This window comes from Nuphar pumila, chromosome 17, assembly GCF_984573655.1.
Source record: "Nuphar pumila chromosome 17, dmNupPumi1.hap1.1, whole genome shotgun sequence".
Lineage (NCBI taxonomy): Eukaryota > Viridiplantae > Streptophyta > Magnoliopsida > Nymphaeales > Nymphaeaceae > Nuphar > Nuphar pumila.
This window is the reverse complement of record NC_143265.1, coordinates 19,712,499-19,735,058: the sequence shown is the minus strand read 5'-3', so window position 1 is coordinate 19,735,058 and position 22,560 is coordinate 19,712,499. Positions and strand designations below refer to the sequence as shown.

At 37.3% G+C, this 22,560-nt stretch overlaps 1 protein-coding gene across 1 annotated transcript in view; it reads left to right on the top strand.

Annotated features, from left to right (window-relative positions):
* Positions 1-22,560, top strand: part of LOC149811764 (glucose-6-phosphate 1-dehydrogenase, cytoplasmic isoform-like) — a 78,364-nt gene that overhangs the window by 38,387 nt on the left and 17,417 nt on the right. Inside the window, exons 6-8 of the mRNA XM_089992520.1 lie at positions 6,068-6,225; positions 6,315-6,383; positions 6,903-6,961. Coding sequence (XP_089848646.1) covers positions 6,068-6,225; positions 6,315-6,383; positions 6,903-6,961 — 286 coding nt within the window. The remainder of the gene's footprint in view (positions 1-6,067; positions 6,226-6,314; positions 6,384-6,902; positions 6,962-22,560) is intronic.

Here is a 22,560-nt window from a genome sequence, read left to right as displayed (position 1 = left end):
GACCGATATAAGAAATCAAACACCATCCATTGGAACATTAGAAATCAACATCTAATGCTGAGACATTATGGAAATCAACATTCACTAATGTCACTTTCTTGGTATACCAATAACAACAACTGTATCTACACACCATCCTAGGCAAAGTGGCGGAATATCGCTAAAACCGTGGTTGGGAGGTGAACCACCTAGTTGGGTTCAATGGCACAATCGCAAACAGAGTTTTAGTACCCTCACGGTTTTCTAAAACTACAGTCCAGGATTCCCACACTAAAGAAGGGACATCTAGGAAAAACGTGAATTACATTATTCTCTTCTTTTTATCTTTTTATTAAAAGAATGATTTATCTCAATTCTTTATTTTGCAAATCAACATGCAAAACAACATATGTTTCACAAATCAACATGTGAAACTCATCACGGGACCACAGCCCGTGGCAACATGAAACAATGCAATTAGTTCAATAAACATTAAGTTGATTTTTGCGATGCATAAGAAAAATTAAACATAGTGCAACATTTGCTCAAAGCCCACACGGCTTACATTGATCCACTTTTGACCACCGATGCATCTAATGCAAAAACCATAATGAGCATGCCACTTATGCATTCATTTAACATGCTTTCAAATGCACATTCATAAATACTAAACAAGAATGTACATGAATAACAAATTTCACATGCATATAATCACATGAATATAAAAATACAACTCTCTTTTCATGATTCAGCTCATAATCGATATGTGACCATTCATGCGATTATGCAAGTGAAATAACAAAAACTCTAGTTTCAAGATTCATATTTTCATTTCATGCATATGTAGGTAAACATCACTTCGTATATCAAAATCATGCATAACCGAAATTCTTTTGCCATTTTGGCAAACTTGGGGTACAACACACATACTCGAGTCCAAACCATGTTGCCTGCACACGGGACAACAATGGTAGGTACATTAACACATTCAAATATTCTCATGAAAACATGCATAACAGCCCGGTAATGATCATGTGAAAATCTACACATGTACAGTCATGCAAAACTGCATATAAAACATGCATAAGTTTGTATATTTACATACATGAAAACTAAACTTTTAGTATACGCAAGTCTGAAAATATCATGAATATTTTACGCAAGTCTGAAACTATCATGAATATTTTACATACGAGAACCTGAAGGATTGCATTTGACATATAATTCTAAACATAATCCTGAGCACTTACAATTATACCCATGCACAAGTAAATCTGAGCATACTTGAAACAGTAAAATCTGGACATACATAACGTGTGAAACTGGTCATGAGCATGACATATAACAGAGGAAATTTCCGGACATGACATTTAACATATATGTTTATGATACTTTGAAATCTGTCCTGTTCATCTTTCTCTCTCTCTCTCTCTCTATATATATATATGTATATATATATATATTATTTTATTCGGCCCAAGATTTTCTTTTCAAAAATCTATCTCTTATTCGAAATCTGCCCAGACCTCTTGAATCTGCCCAGTTTTTTTTTTCAACATGATCAGATCTGAGCCCAGATTCTGCCCTGACAGAGCCCAGCCGACCGAGTCGGCTGGTGCTCATGTTCTGTCCAGCTGTACAGTCGGCTGGGCCAGATTTGGGCCCACTTGCCTAGTATTAAACAATAATTTCTTTTTGTTATACATAACATCTGTTTTTGGTTTTCATGTAGTTTTTGGAGATGACATAGGTGGGATGACAACATCAGAATAAAATTAACTGCCTTCACATGATGTTTTTAAAAAATGGGACTTGGCTTTTCGTTGCCAAGTACTGCTCATTTTTTTACTGCATGTAACTTGAAAATTGACGAGATAATCATATCTCTTCACCAATTTATTTCTATTAGTGGGTAGGATATTTCGATTAGCGGTTGGCACTTGACCTGTACAAACCATTTGGTATATTCGCCAAAAGATTTTTTCATGCATATACATGCACGTGCATGCTTCTACAGTTTGTATTGAATTAAAAGTTGTGTATCATGATTTATATGTGATTACCACAAGTTTAGTCTATATGTATTAAATTTGCTTACTGCTGGAGCATGATCTTTATATTGTATATGGGAACTTGGTTTTTCCAGATGGACATATGGTCCTAATGTCAAATCTGATCCATAGAATGAAACTGATCTTAGCATTGATAGTCCATTGATCTACAGATAGTGCTTAGAATTGTGTTCATTAAAACAGACCTTAATATGGTTCTGATCAAATAAATGCAACTCCATGTTTGCAAAATATCATTCAAACTTAATCTAGAGGCTGTGTTGCATCTGGTACAGGTATGGACAGTGGTTATGGCACAACAATTCCAGAAACTTAATCTAGAGGCTGTGTTCAAACTCAATGTAATTCAATGCATTTACAATTATATGGATGTTATTTATAAACCATATATATTTTACCGAGCTTCATCCCTAGCTGAACCAGTCGGCTGCGACTGAACAGTGCACTGTTCTGCCCAGCCGACTGTGTCAGCTGGGGCTGAACAGTCCCCTGTTTTGTCAAAAACTCATATATAGTCAGCTGGGGCTGAACAGTCCCCTGTTTTGTCAAAAAATCAGATATAAAGAAAACAATTTGTTTTCCTTTGTTTTTTTTGCAAGCTGTCATAGAATTCGGATCAGACCTGATCCGAACCAGCCTGCTGTGGTCTGGGTTGGCCCTGGCCGATCCCCTCCTGTATGAATACATATTATAGAACATGAAGACTTTCAGAAATTTCTAGGTTAACCCTGAGCCAGAAAATTATGTTCCAGCAGGTTAAACAGAAATCTGAATTTCTGTGTTGACATAGGAACATGCAAATCCGATTGACTGGCTCAATCCGGAAAATAGGCCAATCAAGCTTGCTGTTTTAGCATGCTATTCAAACATCTGAGTTGCTGTTTTCACATGGAACATGTATAAAAATTTACTATTGTGACATGAAACATGCAACTAAGACACAATGTTCTAACATGACCAAGACACATGTATTGTGTAACGTGCACATCAGACTTATCATTTTATATATTATTTTTTTTCTGTCCAGATCGGACATCCTTCACGATGGGACAGATCTGTCCCTTATCACACTAGTCAGATCTGACCACATGTTTTATGGGACAGATATGTTCAGATCTGTCCGTATATATATATATATATATATATATATACATATATATATGAGCGTATGTAACGACCCCAACCCATACCCATAAAAAAGTGGTAATTTTTTTTTGTTTTTTAAAACCAGTGCGGAAACATTCTCAGAAACCCGGGGCCTTTACAGTTAACCACAACCACTACCATAAGGGATCTTATACTCATCTTTAAAACCAAACCAAACTTTATTTATTCAAGTGCATAGAGTCTATGACATAAGCAAATAAAATGTAAATAAAGCAAAAAGAAGAGCCACGCTGTAAAAAAAAATCTGCTAAGCAGTCACGTAGTCCTCTCGTAGCTCCTCTCAAAAGCAAGTCCCCTCACTGAGCATCTGAGGCTGCAAAAAAATACAAAAGTGTGGTGTCAGAATCCTGCGTACGAATCTCTCTAATGAAACAAATAAGTAAAAAAAACATAAATAAGATTCATGCAATATTTTAGAGGGATGCAATTAAGACAAATTCATATCTCAATTAATCATTCATGCAATAAGAAACAATTATTAAGCATGAGAGAACAATTTAGTAATCAATAGGGTCCATAATTTCAAAAACCGCAATCCCATGTCCATCTGTTCGGATATGTACACTTGTCCAACAGACATATTTGTCCAGGAGACATATCTCTCCAGAACAGACAAAACAGACAGAGCAGACAAGGCTCAGATCTACCCATCGTCACGATGGCCATATCTGTCCACTAAACACATGGGACAGATCTGTCCAAAATGTCCACAGAGACACACACACACACATACATATATATATATAAATTGGGAAAACACAAAAACTTGCAGAAATAGCATAGGAATTCAAATTTCACATATTCTAGACTTACGTCGATTTCCATGGATTAAAAGATAAAAAACCAAAATAGAATCCATGGTTCCCTACAAAAATATTGCCTAAAACTTATTTAGGCTCTTTTTCTCATTCGAGACGAGAGAGAATACTCGTACCTTATTTGGAGTTTGAAAAACTATTGGGAGGATCGACGGATGGTTGGAGAGGAAGAGGATCTCCTCTTCTTCTTCTTTTCCTTCTTCCCTTCTCTCTTTCTCTATCATTTTCTCTCTTTTCTTCTCTCTTTCTTTTCTTTCTCTTTGACCCTTTTTATAGAGGGGATAGGGGGTGACACCCCCCGCCGCCCCCTCTTTTCCAGCCCTTTTAGAGTAGGCTAGAGAGAGGACTGCCCCATTTGTGAGTCCCTCTCACCCACTTTCCAATTTTTTAAAAATTCTTTTTATGTTGACTTTTCAACCTTCTTTCCTAATTTACAAGGTAATTATATTCTTTTAGATATTTCCCTACTCTAAGCCTTTCCCATATCTATTAAGAATTCTTCTAGAGAGTCAAATTAGTTGGCTAATACTGAAATTCAAAATTATTTATATTTTAGTAATTAATTAACTAATTATTTATTAATAATTAAATATTCAGAAACTTTTAGAGGGTACCTTATCCCTCTGAGAGTCTTTTTAACTCTAATTAACTTTAATTCAAGCATAAATATTGAATTTAAAACTATATTTCTGTTGGGTATAGATTTTGGATCTGGACTCGAATCCAAGATCTAAATCCATATCCATAATCTGTTTGGATCTTGGACTGGGTTAATTCCTTATCAATATTGGTCTTAGACTGAGTCCAGATCCATATTAACTTGGATCATATTGGTTGAATCTAGTCTGATCCAAATCCGGACCCGGGCCGTCGAGGCGGTCCTTTTTTGAAAACATGCGATTTTCGGGACAACCGTAGCCCAAATTTGAAAAAGTAAAATACCATTGAGCTCAGATTTTTGAGACGCATCTAACGATATATAATTTGAATTTCACTTCCAAAATTTACCCAAATTTAACCCAAATTTTGCTCGAATTTCGCTTGAATTTAAAGGTTGAAAATAAAACTTTTTATAACTTTTTAATTGGCTCTTTTCGGTCTTGTCAACGAGACCTGGACCGCGCCCAGACTCAATTATCATCTCCTAACATCGATGGTTCTTCTTATATTTCTACAACACTTAGCCAAATTCCAGAAGTCTCTAAATTTAACTAAGTATAAAAATACACGATATTACAAATACACAAGCACACATGGTGCATACAATAGCCACTAAGGGCAATCACAAAAAACATAAAAAAAAAGTTTTGTATTAAGTCAAAATGCTTAGGAAAATCATTAATTACAAGAGGGGACTTTAACCCCTTTTTATAGACCACAAGAGGGCCAATATAGTCGTTGGGAGGCTATAAATGTAGCCGTTGGGGAGGTCCCAACGACTATATTGGTCTAAGACCAATATGCCCTTATAAAAAAAGTAAAAGACCAAAAATAAAATAAAAGGAAAAAATACAAGTCATACATGTAAAATGACTAAAATGCCCCTATAAAGACAAAAACCTATTACAATAGAAAACTATATATATATATATTAACACATGAGCTGAGCCAGGCTTGAACTTAGGATGGTAGAACCCAGCCTGGTACATCTTTTTTCAGACTGAGGCTTGGCCTTGTTGGACTAACCTAAGCTCAAGCTGAGTTTTTTTATCTGAAAAAATGAAATTAAGGTGATTTGAATGTGTCCTCCAGTTATGGGAAACACAATAACCATTGTAGCAAGTATTTTGCTAAGTTAGAAGTGTCACTAAATATTTGTGTGTGTGTGTACATTTAAAAATAATATTAGATGAGCTTATTGAGCGTAAGCGAGCCAAGCCTGAGTTTTCACAAGAAGCTTGTTGGCATTTTATTAAGGTAATTTAAGGAAGGTCACCATCTGGAAAACAGTGCATTCCTGGTACATAGTTTACAATGATTTTGTAATCCACTTTAGTGTACTATGTGTAACATCCTTTTTTCCTTTTTCAGCTGATCAGGGTGGTTGGACTAGAGTGGTTGTTGAAAAGCCTTTCGGCAAAGATTTGGCCAGTGCAGAGGAATTGAGTTCTCAGCTAGGTGAGCTCTTTGACGAACCACAGATATATCGTATTGATCACTACTTGGGAAAGGAGTTGGTGCTGAACCTGGTAATGTACACAACTAGATTTTACTGTGTTCAGTAAGGGCCCTCTCCACTTGCCATTAATCTTTATTTTTCAATACTTGAAATTGCCAGTTGGTTCTTCGTTTTGCCAATCATCTATTTATGCCACTTTGGAATCGTGATAACATAAGTAACATACAGGTAAAAAGTTCACTATTAAACTGTTTTTTTAAGCTATGCGATAACTTTATATCCTTCTTACTGAGAGCTGTCTGAGACTAGACTCTAATTATGTCATTCTGACATCATATTTTAATGTCTTCATTTTCTGTCAAAATGAATGTATGAATTATGCTTCATTAGTACACCATGTATAGTAAGTTTAAAAATTTCTCCTGTTTGTGATCATATAGAAGGTTTTCCAGTAGATGATAATAGTGTTGTAATGGTCATACTGTTTCACAGAATCACTAAATAGCATCATGTCTTTGAAGAGTTAGGAGCATTCAGTTGTCTTTTTTGCCTTTTTTTTTCTCTTTTCCATATAGGATATTGGACAAATCAATACTGAGCACTGATGGTGATTTCTAATTTTGGCAGTGAAAATACAGTTCCACTCCAATTATATTATCTATTGCCTGATGTTGGAAATAATAACCCTTTGTTTTCAACTTTTCATGAAATATTTCAAAACTTTGCTGTTTTTCTTTTTCTTCACAGATTGTCTTCAGGGAGGATTTTGGAACTGAAGGACGTGGTGGATATTTTGATCAATATGGGTTGGTTTTGTCTTTTTTTCTTTATCCACATACACGTGACACACATGCATGGTTATGCTTTAAGATTTAATAAATGCCATCGATTAAATTGTCACAAAGTTTGTTAGAGTTAACAGTGTGATTGTCATGGTTCATTTGCCTCTGACTGTTCTTAAGACTGAGTGAACTGGGCATCAAGATGGTTTTCTTTTTCCTTTTCCCTTTTCCCAACTTGTACAGTGTTATAGTATGACAATTGAAACCATAAGTTTGTCCTACACCTTAAAAATCTACTGCAATAATGTAATTGTGTTTAAAATCTTGTTCTAAGTGTACAATCATGATTAAGTCCTGCAGTAACAACTTGATTTAATGACGTGTATACAAGCCGAACTGCGATCACCTCTCTTTACTCTTTATGGCAGAGAGTAATTGAGATTTTCTTATATTACTAGGTTGTGTGTTTATTCATTTATAACTTATAGTGTTAATAACAATGTTGTGAAAAGCGTAAGCCCCCTCAGCTGTAGCTGTTAAAATGTATCTAATATATATATATATATATATGTGTAGGGGTATTTTTGTAATTTCACATAGTTGTTTTAGAAAAAACTATTTTCAGTTTTTGTTAAAATGTATTTTCTTTTTTTATTTTTCACTTTTATTTTTTGTATTTTTTAAATAACAAAAGGGGCTCCAACCATAGAGTCGTTGGAGCCCCCAACGGTCACAAATGTGACCGTTGGGGGCTCCCAACGACTCCATGGGAGCCCCCTTTTGGGCTCTCCTTTTGAGGCATTTTGCCTCTCCTTCTCTCCTCTCCCTTTTGTATAAATAGGGGTGATCCCCTTATATATTTTTCATTTCTTGAGAGCTTTCTCTCTTCTCAATAAGAGGCTTTTTATATTGTTGCCTTCTTAAAGGCTTGTGCTTGTATTGTCCCTTTGTGGACTTGTGATATTGTCTCTTTTATTCATTGTTGTAAGTGCTTGTATGCACTCTTTATATTTCCGCAATATCTCATTACATGGTATCAGAGCCACTCGATTCTTGAAGGAAAGGTGTGGTTCGTGTATCTCATATTTAGTGGACATCTTCTCACTTCTTGGCAACATCATGGAGACAAAGATTGACCTATCTTTCAAGCTCAATGGAAAGAATTATATGATGTGGGCATCGGCAATGGAAAATAATCTCAAAGGAAAGAAGCTTTGGGGTTTTTTCATGGGGACCGTTCCGGAACCAAAGTTTATGCTCACGAAGATGGAAGAAGGTCAAGAAAAGGCTCTTGAGGGAGATGCTCGCCTCAAGGCCATTGAAAGTCATCAAAAGGAAGTGGAAGATTGGGAAAGCAATCACGCAAAAATCCTTGCGTGGTTTATGAACAATGTGGAGCTTAAGGTATGTGCTAATATAGCTAAATTTTGTAGAGCCAATGAGGCTTGGTCCTTTATGAGGGGTATGTATACCCAAAAGGATCTTGCAAGAGCTTACTTCTTGCAAGAAAAGATTAGAACCACCAAGCAAGGTGATTCTAGCATTTAAGACTATTATAGTGCCCTAAATCCACTATGGGATGAATTGGCTCTCTTGGACCCAAAATGGGTTTCTATGAAAGATATTGATTTAAGGCAAAAACAAATGGAACAAGAGCGATTGTATCAATTTCTTTTTGGGCTACGTCCCGAATTTGAGCAAGTGAGATCTTCACTTCTCCATAGATCTATTTTTCCTCCTATTGAGGATGCTATTGCCGAAATCACTCAAGAGGAGACAAGGCTTGGCATGAGTAAGCATGTTGATGAAGTCCTTGCCGTATCAAAACCGGGTAACAATGTTAGAACCTATAAGCCTCCTCATTTTGGGAAACAAGGAAACTACAATAGAGGAAGAAAAATGATTGTTTGTCATTATTGCAATGAGCCGGGTCACATTAGACCCGTTTTTCCAAAGCTTATTGGAACCTTCAAGCTTAAAGTGGCCTCTCTTGAAGAAACCACCACAAAAAAAGATGAAGGCAAGAACAATGACATTAAAGAAACTCTTGGACAAATATCTATGGCTCTCCAACAAATGCTAAAAGTTTCTTCCTCCACATCGGGTGCGGCTATTGCTTCATCATCATCACCCGGTACATATTCTTGAATCCTTGACTCCGGAGCTTCTTTTCATATGACCCCTCATGAAAATGCACTTAGTGATGTTTGTGTTAAAATGTACCTATTATATATATATATATACATATATATATATATATATATATATATATATATATATATATATATATATATATATATATATATATATATAAATTCTGTTTATTACATCAATACCCGATAGGGGTATTTTTGTAATTTCACAGTTGTTTTAGAAAACAACTATTTTTCCTTTTTTGAACAAATGTAATTTTTATTTTTTATTTTTTCATTTCTTTTTTTATTATTTTTGAGGACCTAAAGGGGCTCCAACATAGAAGTCGGAGCCCCCAACGGTCACAAATGTGACCGTTGGGGGCTCCCAACGACTCTATGGGAGCCCCCTTTTGGCTCTCCTTTTGAGGCCCTTTGGCCCTCCTTTTTCCTCCTCCTTCTCTTGTATAAATAGGGGTGATCCCCTTGTGTATTCTCATCTTGGAGAGCTCCTCTCTCTTTTCAAAAAGAGGCTTTGTATATTGTTGCCCTCTTAAAGGCTTGTGCTTGTATTGTCCCTTCGTGGACTTGTGATATTTTCTCTTTTATTCATTGTTGTATGTGCTTGCATGCACTCTTTATATTTCCGCAATATCTCATTACATGGTATCAGAGCCACTCGATTCTTGAAGGAAAGGTGTGGTTCGTGTATCTCTTATTTTGGTGGACATCTTCTCACTTCTTGGCAACATCATGGAGACAAAGATTGATCTTTCTTTTAAACTCAATGGAAAGAACTATATGATGTGGGCATCGGCAATGGAGAATAATCTTAAAGGGAAGAAGCTTTGGGGTTATGTCATGGGGACCGTTCCGGAACCTAAGCTTATGCTCACAAAAATGGAAGAAGATCAAGAAAAAGCTCTTGAGGGAGATGCTCGTCTCAAGGCCATTGAAAGTCATCAAAAGGAAGTAGAAGATTGGGAAAGCAATCACGCAAAAATCCTTGCGTGGTTTATGAACAATGTGGAGCTTAAGGTATGTGCTAATATAGCTAAATTTCGTAGAGCCAATGAGGCTTGGTCCTTTATGAGGGGTATGTATACCCAAAAGGATCTTGCAAGAGCATACTTTTTGCAAGAAAAAATTAGAACCACCAAGCAAGGTGATTCTAGCATTCAAGACTACTATAGTGCCCTTAACCCACTATGGGATGAATTGGCTCTTTTAGAGCCAAAGTGGGTTTCTATGGAAGATGTTGATTTAAGACAAAAACAAATGGAACAAGAGCGATTGTTTCAATTTCTTTTTGGGCTACGCCCCGAATTTGAGCAAGTGAGATCCTCACTTCTCCATAGATCTATTTTTCCTCCTATTGAGGATGCTATTGCCGAAATTACTCAAGAGGAGACAAGGCTTGGCATGAGTAAGCATGTTGATGAAGTCCTTGCCGTATCCAAACCGGGTAACAATGTTAGAACCTATAAACCTCCTCATTTTGGGAAACAAGGGAACTTCAATGGAGGAAGAAAAATGATTGTTTGCCATTATTGCAATGAGCCGGGTCACATTAGACCCGTTTGTCCAAAGCTTATGGGAGCCTTCAAGCCTAAAGTAGCCTCTCTTGAAGAAACCACCTCCAAAGAAGATGAAGGCAAAAACAATGACATTAAAGAAACTCTTGGACAAATATCTATGGCTCTCCAACAAATGCTTAAAGTTTCTTCCTCCACATCGGGTGCGGCCATTGCTTCAACATCATCACCCGGTACGTATTCTTGGATCTTTGATTCCGGAGCTTCTTTTCATATGACCCCTCATGAGAATGCACTTAGTGATGTTTGCATCAATTCAAAGGACTCTTGTGTCTCAACGGCCGATGGAACCTTTTTGAAAATTTCAAGTATTGGCTCTTTTAAAGATTCTCAAAATTTTTGTGTTCCAAAAGTAAGAGTTGTTCCCAAATTAAATTTAAACCTTTTTTCGGTTTCTCAAATTGCCGACCATGGATGTGAAATATCTTTCTCATCTAATGGTTGCTTTGTGCAGGATCTCCGGTCCGGGAAGCGGATTGGGCAAGGCCATAGAAAGGGAGACCTCTATTATATGGACCATCTTGATCTCCCTACAAACTTTTTTTGTTCTTATGTCCAAGAAAAAAATATGGAAACTTGGCATAAAAGACTTGGTCATCCAAGTTATTCCAAAATGTATCTCTTTCCTTTTGGAAACAAATTTTGTAAGGAAAAAGAAATTAATTGCAAAGATTGCATTTTTGGAAAAATGAAGTCTATTCCTTTTCCAACTAGATCTTTTTTCTCATCAAGGCCTTTTGAATTGGTGCATTCGGATGTTTGGGGTCCTTCTCCGGTTATGTCTAAAGGGGGTTATTCATATTATGTTACGTTTATTGATGACTTTACTCGGTATGTTTGGATTTATTTCCTTAGTCATAAGTCAGAAGTATTTACTTTCTTTAAAGATTTTCATAAAAAGGTTCAAAATCAATTTCAAAGTAACATATCTATTTTAAGATCCGATTCCGGTGGTGAATACTTATCTCACGAATTCCAAAACTATTTAAACCAAAATGGCATTTGTCATCAAAAGTCATGTCCTAGGACTCCTCAACAAAATGGCCTAGCGGAAAGGAAACATATGCACATTATAGAAACCGCTAGAACATTGCTTGTGTCTAGAAATATTCCAAAAAATTTTTGGGCGGAAGCCGTTCTTACCTCAACCTATCTAATCAATAGAATGCCCTCTTCTAAGTTAAAAAATGCTTCTTCCTATGAGAAACTCTTTAAGTTTTCACCCGATTTTAATCGACTTCGTATTTTTTGTTGCAAATGTTTTGTCCTACTACATAAAAGGGATAAGTTATCTCCCAAAGCAATTGAATGTGTATTTTTTGGATATGGTGAAAATCAAAAAGGGTATAGATGTTATGATTTTAAAAATGATAAACTATATGTTTCAAAAGATGTAACATTTCTCGAAGAAGAAAACGGTTTTGATAAAATAGAAGAGACAAATGAAATCGATTATGTATTCTTATATGATCTTATTGATGACATACAAGAAGATTCTCTTGAAAACATAGATGACACTCCCGAGGTATCCCCTCTTGACATAACATTCTCAAATGATAGTAATTCAAATACAAATGTTCATGATAGCAATGCCAATATAAATGTTTACTCAAGAAGAAATCAAGAAAAACCTATTAGTGCCCTCGAAAAATACTCTCAAATTTCCGAATCCATTGAGGAACCACAAGTTAGGCATTCTTCTAGAATATCAATACCCCCAAATAGGTTTGTCTCCTATGACTCTTTAACTCCCAACTATCGGGCATGTTTGATAACTCTACACTCTTATTTTGAACCAACTCACTATAATCAAGCTAAATCTATACCTCATTGGGTTGAAGCAATGCAAGTTGAACTAAATGCTTTAAAAAAGGCCAATACTTGGGAAATAGTTGATCTACCCTCACACAAAAAACCTATTGGTTGTCGTTGGGTCTTCAAAGTTAAAACTAAAAGCGATGGCTCTTTGGAACGATATAAAGCAAGATTGGTGGCTAAGGGATACTCCCAAGAATATGGTATTGATTACGAAGAAACATTCGCCCCCGTAGCTCGTATGACAAGTGTCAGAACCTTAATAGCTGTCGCATCAACCAAAAAATGGCCTATTTATCAACTTGACGTAAAAAATGCTTTTTTAAATGGAAGTTTAAGTGAAGAAGTGTATATGGATCCACCACCCGGAATAAATCTTAAGCAAGGTCAAACGCTTCGGCTTTTAAAGGCATTATATGGTCTTAAACAAGCTCCTAAGGCTTGGTATGATCGTTTTAGTGATACAACAACAACAACAACAACTACGCCTTCATCCCAAAACAATTGGGGTCAGCGATATGAACCAAAAAAGAAATTCATTTTGGGTCTTCCACATGAATCCTTTTCCTCCAATCATTTCTATCCAACGCCATGTCCTCGGTGAGGTTCAAAGCATTCATATCCTTTCCTATCATCTCCATCCAAGTCTTCCTAGGCCTACCCCGACCTCTTTTAACTAATATATTTTCCCATTTCTCCAACCTTCTAACTGGAGCATCATTAGGCCTTCGCCGAATATGTCCAAACCACCGTAAACGATTCTCTCGCATCTTATTTTCAATGGGTGCAACACCTACCTTCTTACGTATCTCTTCGTTCCGAAACTTATCTTTTATTGTATTTCCACACATCCATCTAAGCATCCGCATCTCAGCTACACTCATTTTTTGAATATGATGTCTCTTGGCAGCCCAACATTCCGTACCATATAGTAAAGCGGGTCTAATAGTCGTCCTATAAAACTTTCCCTTCAACCGCAATGGCATTCTACGATCGCACAACACTCCAGTAGCACTTTTCCATTTCATCCACCCAACCTTTATCCTATGATTTACATCTCCATCAATTTCTCCATACTTTTGAATGATGGATCCCAAATATTTGAAATAATCATTCACCGGTATATCTTGCTCACCAAGCTTCACTACACTCCCATCACTACTTCGTTGCTTACTAAACCGACATTCCATATATTCAGTCTTACTCTTACTCAACTTAAAACCTCTAGCTTCCAATGTCTGTCTCCGTAATTCTAACTTAGCATTAACCCCAGCTCTAGACTCATCAATCAAAACAATATCATCAGCAAACAACATACACCACGGTACATTATCTTGAATTGATCTCGTAAGCTCATCCATCACTATCGCAAATAGGAAAGGGCTTAAAGCAGATCCTTGATGTAACCCAACCGTTATCGGAAAATTGGTTGTCACCCCTCCACAAGTGCGGACATTGGTTACTACTCCTTCATACATATCTTTAATTATACTAATGTACTTGAGAGAAACACCTTTCTTCATCATTGTCCACCAGAGAACGTCCCTAGGTACTCTATCGTATGCCTTCTCTAAATCAATAAAAACCATATGCAAATCTTTGTTCCTCTCTCTATATCTTTCAATAAGTTGTCTAAGAAGATGTATAGCTTCCATAGTTGATCTTCCAGGCATAAAACCAAATTGATTCCCCGATATCATGACAACCTTCCTCAACCTAGACTCAATCACCCTCTCCCAAAGTTTCATAGTGATATCATGATAAAATTAGGATTTCATTCTTGTTATACTGACACTGCTCTTTTTGTTAAAAATGCAGGTTCTAGTATCGTAATTTTGTTGCTTTATGTTGATGATATGATTATCACTGGAAATGATCAAAGTAGTATTATTAATGTTAAAAATATGTTAAAAGATAATTTTGATATGTCTGATTTAGGTTTTCTCAGATATTTTCTTGGAATTGAGGTTGCATATTCTCCTAGAGGATATATTTTGTCACAGATGAAGCTTGCTGCAGATATATGTTCTAAGTCTGGGATTTCTGATGATAAGAAGGTAGAGACTCCCGAGGTTATTAATGCCAAGTTGCGGTTAGAGGATGGGGTTCTTCTGGAAGATCCTACACCGTACAGACAACTCATTGGGTCTCTTACATATTTAACCATCACCAGACCAGATATCACTCATGCGGTTCACTCAGTCAGTCAATTTCAGCATGCTCCTACAACCGTGCATATGAGTGCGGTTCTTCGAATCATCCGCTACATTCGGAATACCATCAATAAAGGGCTATTTCTATCCTCCTCTTCCCCTTTGAATCTTCTTGCTTATACTGATGCAGATTGGGGAGGTAATCCCAATGATCGAGTCTCAACTACTGGTTTTTGTGTCTTTTTAGGGGACTCATTGATTGCCTGGCGATGCAAGAAGCAGCAGAAAGTTTCACTATCATCCACTGAAGCTGAGTACCGGGCAATGGCAACCACAACAATGGAACTTTCTAGCTTCGCAGTTTGCTTAAAGATATGGGAGTTGATATTACTGAAGCCTCAAAGTTGTGCTGTGACAATAAGAGTGCTATCTATATTGCCAGCAATCATACCTTTCATGAACGTACGAAACATATCGAAATGGATTGCCACTATGTTCATGACGAATTTTTACGAGGAACTATTGCCCTGCCATATGTCACTACAGAATATCAGTTGGCAGACTTCTTCACTAAAGCTCTTCCGGCTCCTCGGTTCATGTTTCTTCTCGGCAAACTTTCCGTCCTTCCCCCGTAAAGTTTGAGGGGGGGTGTTAAAATGTACCTATTATATATATACATATATATATATATATATACATATATATATATATACATATAAATTCTGTTTATTACATCAATACCCGATAGGGGTATTTTTGTAATTTCACAGTTGTTTTAGAAAACAACTATTTTTCCTTTTTTGAACAAATGTAATTTTTATTTTTTATTTTTTCATTTCTTTTTTTATTATTTTTGAGGACCTAAAGGGGCTCCAACATAGAAGTCGTTGGAGCCCCCAACGGTCACAAATGTGACCGTTGGGGGCTCCCAACGACTCTATGGGAGCCCCCTTTTGGCTCTCCTTTTAAGGCCCTTTGGCCCTCCTTTTTCCTCCTCCTTCTCTTGTATAAATAGGGGTGATCCCCTTGTGTATTCTCATCTTGGAGAGCTCCTCTCTCTTTTCAATAAGAGGCTTTGTATATTGTTGCCCTCTTAAAGGCTTGTGCTTGTATTGTCCCTTCGTGGACTTGTGATATTTTCTCTTTTATTCATTGTTGTATGTGCTTGCATGCACTCTTTATATTTCCGCAATATCTCATTACAGTTTGCACCAATTCAAAGGACTCTTGTGTCTCTACGGTCGATGGAACCTTTTTGAAAATTTCAAGTATTGGCTCTTTTAAAGATTCACAAAATTTTTGTGTTCCAAAAGTAAGAGTTGTTCCCAAACTAAATTTAAACCTATTTTCGGTTTCTCAAATTGCCGACCATGGATGTGAAATATCTTTCTCATCTAATGGTTGCTTTGTGCAGGATCTCCGGTCCGGGAAGCGGATTGGGCAAGGCCATAGAAAGGGAGACCTCTATTATATGGACCATCTTGATCTCCCTACAAACTTTTTTTGTTCTTATGTCCAAGAAAAAAACATGGAAACTTGACATAAAAGACTTGGTCATCCAAGTTATTCCAAAATGTATCTCTTTCCTTTTGAAAACAAATTTTGTAAGGAAAAAGAAATTAATTGCAAAGATTGCATTTTTGGAAAAATGAAGTCTATTCCATTTCCAACTAGAACTTTTCTCTCATCAAGGCCTTTTGAATTGGTGCATTCGGATGTTTGGGGGCCTTCTCCGGTTATGTCTAAAGGGGGCTATTCATATTATGTTACGTTTATTGATGATTTTACTCGGTATGTTTGGATTTATTTCCTTAGTCATAAGTCAGAAGTATTTACTTTCTTTAAAGACTTTCATAAAAAGGTTCAAAATCAATTTCAAAGTAACATATCTATTTTAAGATCCGATTCCGGTGGCGAATACTTATCTCACAAATTCCAAAGCTATTTAACCCAAAATGACATTTGCCATCAAAAGTCATGTCCTAGGACTCCTCAACAAAATGGCCTAGCGGAAAGGAAACATAGGCACATTATAGAAACCACTAGAACATTACTTGTTTCTAGGAATATTCCAAAGAAGTTTTGGGCCGAAGCCGTTCTAACCTCAACCTATCTAATCAATAGAATGCCCTCTTCTAAGTTAAAAAATGCTTCTCCCTATGAAAAACTCTTTAAATTTTCACACGATTTCAATCATCTTCGTATTTTTGGTTGCAAATGTTTTGTCCTACTACATAAAAGGGATAAGTTATCTCCAAAAGCAATTGAATGTGTTTTTTTAGGATATGGTGAAAATAAAAAAGGGTATAGATGTTATGATTTTAAGAATGATAAACTATATATTTCAAAAGATGTAACATTTCTAGAAGAAGAAAATGGTTTTGATAAAATAGAAGAAACAAATGAAATTGATTATGTATTCTTATATGATCTTATTGATGACATACAAGAAGATTTTCTTGAAAACATAGACGATACTCGTGAGGTGTCCCCTCTTGACATAACACTCTCAAATGATAGTGATTCAAATATAAATGTTCATGATAGTGATACCAATATAAATGTTTACTCAAGAAGAAATCAAGAAAATCCTATTAGTGCCCTCGAAAAATACTCTCAAATTTCTGAATCCACTGAGGAACCACAAGTTAGGCATTCTTCTAGAATATCAATACCCCCAAATAGGTTTGTATCCTATGATTCCTTAACTCCCAACTATCGGGCATGTTTAATAACCCTACATTCTTATTTTGAACCGGCCCACTATAATCAAGCTAAATCTATACCTCATTGGGTTGAAGCAACGCAAGTTGAACTAAATGCTTTAAAAAAGGCCAATACTTGGGAAATAGTTAATCTACCCTCACACAAAAAACCTATTGGTTGTCGCTGGGTCTTCAAAGTTAAAACTAAAAGCGATGGCTCTTTAGAATGATATAAAGCTAGATTAGTTGCTAAGGGATACTCCCAAGAATATGACATTGATTACGAAGAAACATTCGCTCCTGTAGCTCGAATGACTAGTGTCAGGACCTTAATAGCTGTCGCATCAACCAAAAAATGGCCTATTTATCAACTTGACGTAAAAAATGCTTTTTTAAATGAAAGTTTAAGTGAAGAAGTTTATATGGATCCGCCACCCGGAATAAATATTAAGCAAGGTCAAACACTTCGCCTTTTGAAGGCCTTGTATGGTCTTAAACAAGCCCCTAAGGCTTGGTATGATCGTTTCAGTGATATCATGATAAAGTTCGGATTTCACTCTTGTTATACCGACACTGCTCTTTTTGTTAGACATGCAGGTTCTAGTATCGTAATTTTGTTGCTTTATGTTGATGATATGACTATCACTGGGAATGATCAAAGTAGTATTATCAATGTTAAAAATATGTTAAAAGATAATTTTGATATGTCTGACTTAGGTTTTCTCAGATATTTTCTTGGAATTGAGGTTGCATATTCTCCTAGAGGATATATTTTGTCACAGATGAAGCTTGCTGCAGATATATGTTCTAAGTCTGGGATTTCTGATGATAAGAAAGTAGAGACTCCCGAGGTTATTAATGCCAAATTGCGGTTGGAGGATGGGGTTCTTCTGGAAGATCCCACACCTTACAGACAACTCATTGGGTCTCTTACCTATTTAACCATCACCAGACCAGATATCACTCATGCGGTTCACTCAGTTAGCTAATTTCAGCATGCTCTTACAACTGTGCATATGAGTGCTGTTCTCCGAATCATCCGCTACATTCGGAATACTATCAATATAAGGGCTATTTCTATCCTCCTCTTATTCCTTGAATCTTCTTGCTTATACTGATGCAGATTGGGGAGGTAATCCCAATGATCGAGTCTCAACTACTGGTTTTTGTGTCTTTTTAGGGGACTCTTTGATTGCCTGGCGATGCAAGAAGCAGCAGAAAGTTTCACTATCATCCACTGAAGCTGAGTACCGGGCTATGGCAACCACGACAATGAAACTTGTATGGCTTCGCAGTTTGCTTAAAGACATGGGAGTTGATATTACCGAAGCCTCAAAGCTATGTTGCGACAACAAGAGTGCCATCTATATTGCGATCAATCATACTTTTCATGAACGTACAAAACATATCGAAATTGATTGTCACTATGTTCGTGACGAATTCTTACGAAGAACTATTGTTCTGCCATATGTCACTTCAGAATATCAGTTGGCGGACTTTTTCACTAAAGCTCTTCCGGCTCCTCGCTTCATGTTTCTTCTTGACAAACTTTCCGTCATTTCCCCCTTAAAGTTTGAGGGGGGGGTGTTAAAATGTATCTAATATATATATATATATATATATATATATATATATATATATATATATATATATATATATATATATATATATATTGTATATTACATCAATACCCGATAGGGGTATTTTTGTAATTTCACATAGTTGTTTTAGAAAACAACTATTTTCAGTTTTTGTTAAAATGTATTTTCTTTTTTTATTTTTCACTTTTATTTTTTGTATTTTTTAAATAACAAAAGGGGCTCCAACCATAGAGTCGTTGGAGCCCCCAACGGTCACAAATGTGACCGTTGGGGGCTCCCAACGACTCCATGGGAGCCCCCTTTTGGGCTCTCCTTTTGAGGCATTTTGCCTCTCCTTCTCTCCTCTCCCTTTTGTATAAATAGGGGTGATCCCCTTATATATTTTTCATTTCTTGAGAGCTTTCTCTCTTCTCAATAAGAGGCTTTTTATATTGTTGCCTTCTTAAAGGCTTGTGCTTGTATTGTCCCTTTGTGGACTTGTGATATTGTCTCTTTTATTCATTGTTGTAAGTGCTTGTATGCACTCTTTATATTTCCGAAATATCTCATTACAGTAGCATCATGCTGCAGCTGAAAGGCTCGGAGAACAAGCCGGGGCAGGAGGGCTCCGGCGCCGTCCAACGAGAGGTGGCAGGGGAAGCAAGGAGTGGGGTGGTAGGGGGGCAGCGCCCCCCTGCTCATTGGCCGGGAAAAAGAAAAGAGGGGCAGGGGCAGGGCATCACCCCTGCCCACCAACCGGAAAACCCATAGAGGGGTAGGGGCATCGCCCCTGCCCACTGGCTGGAAAGTGGGAGAGCAGGGAGGGGACAACGCGACGGCTCTCTCCTACTAAACGAAAAAGGAGAGAGAGGGTGAGGGAGAGAGATTACCTGGGAGGGGGGCTGGAGGTCGCCGACGAAGGAAGAAGACAAGGGGGACGAGAGGGCTTTCCTGTGGAAGCCGACGTCCGGCGTGAATGACAGAGAGCCGGGAGGGAGACGAGGGTCTGCAGAGGGGAGAGCGACAGGAGGGTGGTCGACGAGTCGGTGGTCTCCGACAGGCGAAGGTTGAGAGAGGCGAGGGGCTCGGGGGAAAGGGAGACAGAAGCTGAGGGCTATCGGGGAGAGCTCGGAGGTTGCCGGTGCAGGGAGTCCGGCAAGGGGAGGTCGTATGGGGGAAATAGAGGTTCGGGTAGAGAGAGCACTGAGCAGGGAGAGAGAGGCATCGGGGGGGGAGGGTTCTCCTGTTCTGCATAAGAGAGAATCCTCCCCCCCCCCTGCATGCTTATTTATAAGCACGGGGGCGGTTAGCATTTCAGATCCGCGTTGGATCCAAAATCATTTTTTTTTGTTACGGGTTTTAGAGAGTGTGCGACATCACTTCCAAGTTTGTATGAGTGTGCATGAACAAAAGATACTGTCACAAATTCGAAACTGAAAATTTTCTTTTCTACGTAGACTCAGTTCTGCCCAGCCGACAGTGGCTAGGCTTTACCAGTCATGTGACTGCCCAGCCGACTGTCAGTTAGGCCTGCAATGACTATCATTTGATGGTGCTGCCCAGCCAAGAGTCGGCTGGGATTCACCATACATGAGGTTTCCCAGCTGACAGTCGGCTGGGTCCACCATGTACATATATTACACATTTACATTTTTTCCTTTTTTTTTTACACCATATGCAGCAGATCTGGGCCAGATCTGCATATGTATGAACATGGCAGAAGTCGATAACAAGTAAATATACATATACATTGATGAAAAAGAGTAAATCAGATTTCTTCTTTCTTTTGTATTTCCACTAATATGCTACATAGAACCCAATCTACGCTCTTTTTTTCTCATTTGAAAGAAGAGAAGAACCTATACCTTGTTTGAAGTTCGAAAATGAGGGAGGAAGCGTCAGATGATCGGAGAAGAAGGTAGCTTCTTCTTCTTCTCTTTTCCTTCTTCTCCTTTTTTTCTTTCTTTCTCTCTCTTCCTTTCCTTCCTCTCTTTCTTTTTTTTGTGTTTATATAGAGGGCATCTAGGGGTGACTCCCCATCCCCCTTTCTAGCTCCTTCTAAAGAGGGCTGGAGATTGGACTTCCCATATAGGAGTCCATCTCCAACTTTTCTTTCTAATTTTTTTTTAAAACTCTCTTTGTTGACTTTTCTACTCTTTTTTTCAACTCTATTAGAGTTCCATTGTTCTTATGCCTTTCTCATGACTATTATGGATTCTTCCAAAGTCCTTACCATTTAACAACTTCTGAAATTCGGAATTAAATATTAATTAATATTAATTTAATTATTAATTAATTATTTATTAATAATTAAATATCTGGAAAATTCTAGAGGGTGCCTTATCCCTTTGGGAGCATTTTTAACTTTAAAATCCTTTAATTTAAACCTGTATATTGAATTTAACGTTGTATTTTCGTTGGATCTAGATTTTGGATTTGGATCCAAATTGATATCTAAAATCCATATCCAAAATTCATATGGATCTTGAGATGGATTGGATCCTAATTATTATGAGTCTTGGACTGAGTCCAAATCCACATTAAATTGGATCATATGGATCAAATCCAGTCTGATTCAATCCAGACCAGACCCCATCGAGACAGGCCTTTTTTAAAAAAATGCGATTTTTGGGCCAATTGTAACCCAAATTCAGAAAAGTAACATACCATTGAACTCAGAATTTTGAGGCACATCTAACGGTATATAACTCGAATTTCGCCTGAATTTATCCCGAATTTCGCTTGATTTTAAAGGGTGCAAATAAAATTTTGTATCACCTTTTAATTGGCTAGTTTCGGTCTTGTCAATGAGACCTAGGTCATGCCCAGACTCAATTATCTCATCCTAATATCGAGGGTTTTCTTATATGTCTACAACACTTAGCGAAATTTCAGAAATCTCAAAATTCAATTAAGTATAAAAATACACAATATTACAAATCCAACCTGGATCCAAATCTTTTTTTTTTGAAAGCCCCTTAAAAATTTATGGATTTTACAGATAAAAATGAAAATCTTAGCAACTTACCACATGGGAAAATCAGCAAACACCAATTAAACATTTTATGTCAAACAATAACATGGTTGTTCAAAATTAAAATTTCAGAAATTCACAATAAGGGAAAAATCGACAAACATGAATTAAATTTTTATGTCAAACAATAATATGGATGATTGAAATGAAAACTTTAGAAGTTAACAACATGGGAAAATCGATATTTCACAGAGCCTAAATCCACACGCACATACTAGGTCAGAGTACCTACCTCAAACAAAAAACCTCGAATCAATGTAGCGCCAGTTAAACTATAGTAGTCGGCCGCGAATCCAGCTAACTATTGTCACAAACACTACTACCCAGCTGTAACAAAATATAGAGAGAGGTATAGGAAGAAGTACGTGGAATGAGAGTTCACGCAGGCTTTACTGGAGAGGGAGGGGATGGGAGTTATAAAAGGATTAAGTAAGATATCATCATGGGCTAACTTTTGTGGGGGTTTCATATTCCAAGAGTCATCTATCTAGAGTAGTAGTGTGTGTGTGTGTGTGTGTGGTGGTTGGGGGGGGGGGGGGGAGTTTGGCTAAGATGGTGTTCACGTATGGGAGGTTTAATGAGAGAGAGAAGTGGGTGGTGGTTAGAGAA